This window comes from Centruroides sculpturatus, unplaced genomic scaffold (assembly GCF_000671375.1).
Source record: "Centruroides sculpturatus isolate CEXI.00-Female unplaced genomic scaffold, Cexi_2.0 scaffold2303, whole genome shotgun sequence".
In the NCBI taxonomy this organism is placed as follows: Eukaryota; Metazoa; Arthropoda; class Arachnida; order Scorpiones; family Buthidae; genus Centruroides; species Centruroides sculpturatus.
The window spans coordinates 29,998-34,174 of NW_019386728.1; the positions used below are offsets into that span (position 1 = coordinate 29,998).

General features: G+C 38.6%; 1 protein-coding gene across 1 annotated transcript in view; it reads right to left on the minus strand.

The window, feature by feature from the left end:
• Positions 1-2,137: 2,137 nt before the first annotated feature.
• Positions 2,138-4,177, minus strand: part of LOC111615673 — a 5,238-nt gene continuing 3,198 nt past the window's right edge. Inside the window, exon 2 of the mRNA XM_023357103.1 lies at positions 2,138-2,251. Within this exon, the coding sequence (XP_023212871.1) occupies positions 2,138-2,251 (114 nt within the window). The remainder of the gene's footprint in view (positions 2,252-4,177) is intronic.

Consider the following 4,177-nt stretch of genomic DNA (forward strand, 5'->3'; position numbering starts at 1 on the left):
GTTTTTTATAAAAATGACAAGTAACAGTTATAATAACGTTGCACAATTAAACGTTATAATAGTTTTTATGACTTAGAAAACACACATAACAAATGTAAATAATCATTTCTAAACTTTAAGAACATACATTTATTTACAAAATATATTTTGCAAATGTCTGGTAAGATAACCAGTTTAAACATTGCAGATGGAGAGGAGAGGATCAGAACCTCTTCCACGACCTCATTCAGTCGCTCAGGCATACTTGCCACAAGATTGTCGCATAGTATGCCCTCATGAAGCTTCTCCCAACGAACTCTGACGATTTCCCAGAGCTCGTTTGGAGTCGCCGCCTGAATGAGGTCGTGGCAGAGCTGAGCCAAACGTGTTCAATGGGGTTGAGTTCTGCCCCTCTCACCAGCCATCCCATATCTACGAGCTGTGGGTATTGCTCCATCCAGTTCCTCACTACTCTGGCCGTGTGCACCAGGGAGCGGTTGTGCACAAAGTAGTTTGGCTCTTCACCATAGACGACCGTCACTGTCGGCAACAATACCTCTAAGTATCTCGATATATTGCACGGTGGTGAGGTGACTGTCTATATGGATCAACTCCCTGGGAGCTGCAGCTGTCATCCATCCCCAAACTCCTGTAAAACAGAAAATGTCAATAAAGTTCTGATTTATAAAATGAACATGCCAATATGTTGTCATGTTCAAAGGGACATAAATACACGAAATTTAAAAACTCACCTAACGAGAAGCGACCATTTCTTTAAGTGCGCCACACGTGTTCCGGGTTAAACCTGGTGCAGAATGGGTGAGGCATCCACACGGCCCCGCTGCTCGACGAACAAAATATCTTTTCGTCTGTAAAGATGACATTGGCCCAGTCGGCCACTCCCCAACTAGAATAAGTTTAAGCAAACCTCAGCAGGTTGAATTGGTTGATGACGGTAAGCCCCTGCTTCTGGGCCGCCCTCCTTCCATGTAAATTGAATTGTTGCAACCTATGAATAAAGTAAACATATATATATGATTAATTCTTTTGAAGACAAAGTTCTTTCCAAAAAAATATAGGAACCACCATTTATTAACTTTGTGTTCCAGACATTACACTTTTGGCAACTGGCCTTTTCTTTTAGGCGACTGACCTTTCCTCATCTACATTTTACCAGCGCTTATTTCGTTGTAGATAAAAGCCGAAACAACCCCAAGAAGGTATGATGGAAAATAGGAGACATCCGAACATCACCAGTTCCTGTTTTTTTAAAAATGTTTATATTTTTAATTGGATATTTTTGTGTTTTTTAAAGGACTGTTTGGCGGCCAGTAGCCTAAAAGAAAAGGTCAGTCGCCAAAAGTGTAATGTCTGGAACACAAAGTTAATAAATGGTGGTTCCTATATTTTTTTGGAAAGAACTTTGTCTTCAAAAGAATTAATCATATATATATGTTTACTTTATTCATAGGTTGCAACAATTCAATTTACATGGAAGGAGGGCGGCCCAGAAGCAGGGGCTTACCGTCATCAACCAATTCAACCTGCTGAGGTTTGCTTAAACTTATTCTAGTTGGGGAGTGGCCGACTGGGCCAATGTCATCTTTACAGACGAAAAGATATTTTGTTCGTCGAGCAGCGGGGCCGTGTGGATGCCTCACCCATTCTGCACCAGGTTTAACCCGGAACACGTGTGGCGCACTTAAAGAAATGGTCGCTTCTCGTTAGGTGAGTTTTTAAATTTCGTGTATTTATGTCCCTTTGAACATGACAACATATTGGCATGTTCATTTTATAAATCAGAACTTTATTGACATTTTCTGTTTTACAGGAGTTTGGGGATGGATGACAGCTGCAGCTCCCAGGGAGTTGATCCATATAGACAGTCACCTCACCACCGTGCAATATATCGAGATACTTAGAGGTATTGTTGCCGACAGTGACGGTCGTCTATGGTGAAGAGCCAAACTACTTTGTGCACAACCGCTCCCTGGTGCACACGGCCAGAGTAGTGAGGAACTGGATGGAGCAATACCCACAGCTCGTAGATATGGGATGGCTGGTGAGAGGGGCAGAACTCAACCCCATTGAACACGTTTGGCTCAGCTCTGCCACGACCTCATTCAGGCGGCGACTCCAAACGAGCTCTGGGAAATCGTCAGAGTTCGTTGGGAGAAGCTTCATGAGGGCATACTATGCGACAATCTTGTGGCAAGTATGCCTGAGCGACTGAATGAGGTCGTGGAAGAGGTTCTGATCCTCTCCTCTCCATCTGCAATGTTTAAACTGGTTATCTTACCAGACATTTGCAAAATATATTTTGTAAATAAATGTATGTTCTTAAAGTTTAGAAATGATTATTTACATTTGTTATGTGTGTTTTCTAAGTCATAAAAACTATTATAACGTTTAATTGTGCAACATTATTATAACTGTTACTTGTCATTACTTATTGCCCACACTTTAGTTTTTCTCATGCAGGTTACANCTTCTGCTTCTGATGTTGCTGAATGTTTTTCTCTTATTCCATACTTGCTTTATTCTTCATAAGTGCTTAGCACCATAAAAGGAAATTTATAAAGACCTTTTAACTAGAAGCAAGCAATCTCAAATTACATACTTTTTGCAAAAGGTAAAGCATGGATCTGAAGATAATGCAGAAAAATGCTCAGAGGATAAGTATAACTTGCCAAAAAGAAAACGCTCGCGGTTAATTAATAGTGTTTTTAGTGATGACGAAGAAAACATTGTTTAATTTATATTTATATGTATCACTTAAAAAATTTTTATGAAGATATTTATTTTAATTATGAAAATATAGTAGCATGTTTTTTAATTTTTGGAACCTAACCCTCCTTTTCGTATTATTTCTTTGTTTCGTATAACACGGATTCGCATAACACGGCAATTTTTTGGAACATAACTATCGTGTTATACGGGGGTTATCTGTAGTTCGGCTGCCCGATGACGTTTTACATAATTATAGGAGTTTTTTTACCTTTTTTACGGATACCGTTGCAATTTTTTCGCAGTTTTATAGGAATCGTAATTATAGGGGGTCTACTGTAATATTTTTACGTTTAAACCACATTTTTGTTGATTTAAAGGCATGCACAGGGGCATTGTCTTGTTGAAAGATTCAATTTGATCCATCTTCCAATAAATGATCTTCAAGCATGTCTTGATACTTCTCTGAATTCATTCTTTGAGTTATAAATGCTAAATCTGTGGTTCCATTGAATCCAAATGCACCCCACATTATTATTGATCCCCCACCCATTTGGCGTTTTGAAAATATTTGTTTTTCGGTTCTTAAATCTTGCCAATAATACTTTCAACCATTTGGACTAAGATGAATTGTTTTTCATCGCTGAACAAAACTTCAATCCATTCTTTGGACTATGTCATGTGTTTTTGTGCCCAATCAAGTCTGTCACTTTTGTGCTTTAATGAAAGTGGTAGCATCATAGCTTTTTTCTGAATTTTAACGTTCGAGATTTATTTAAAACCCTCCACACTGTTGTGCTAATTCTTGTTTTATTTTTCTTACTGATGTTTGTTTTGTGGAGCAAATCTTGATGATTTGTCTTCAATGTCGAGATATAAGCTTGGATTTTGGACCTGTCTTGAATTTTGGTACATCCTAGCCACGTCTTTTTGATAAATAATCACCAACAGTTGATTTTGGACGATTTATATATGCTGCAATGTCTCTTATTGACTTGCCTTGTGATTTATAGGCATTGATCTTGTGGAATCTGCGAATATCTGAGGTATGATATCCGCAGAGGTGAATGAGAAATGATTGCCACAAAAAAAGGAGGAGACCAGTACGATATATTATCTAACAAACTTTATGCACCAAACATATATATACAATTGAATCACAATACGATAGGTAGGCTTAAGCCTGGCACGTGGCAGCTTACACAAAGCACAAAGGGTCTACACAAGACAATCGAAGGACACACCTTCACTGTTGCACGCCAGGAACCAGACTGCCTGGTTTCCGGTTCCCCACTATATATAACTCCTCCACCACTCTCACCGTGCTGCCACACAAAAACAGCCCAAAACACAAATAAAACCGCGCGTACAGCAATCGCGACGATCGTTTACGTTAATTACATTAATAAAATATTACATATATACATAAAGATGATTATTGTTAAATAAAAAAAAATATATATATATACAG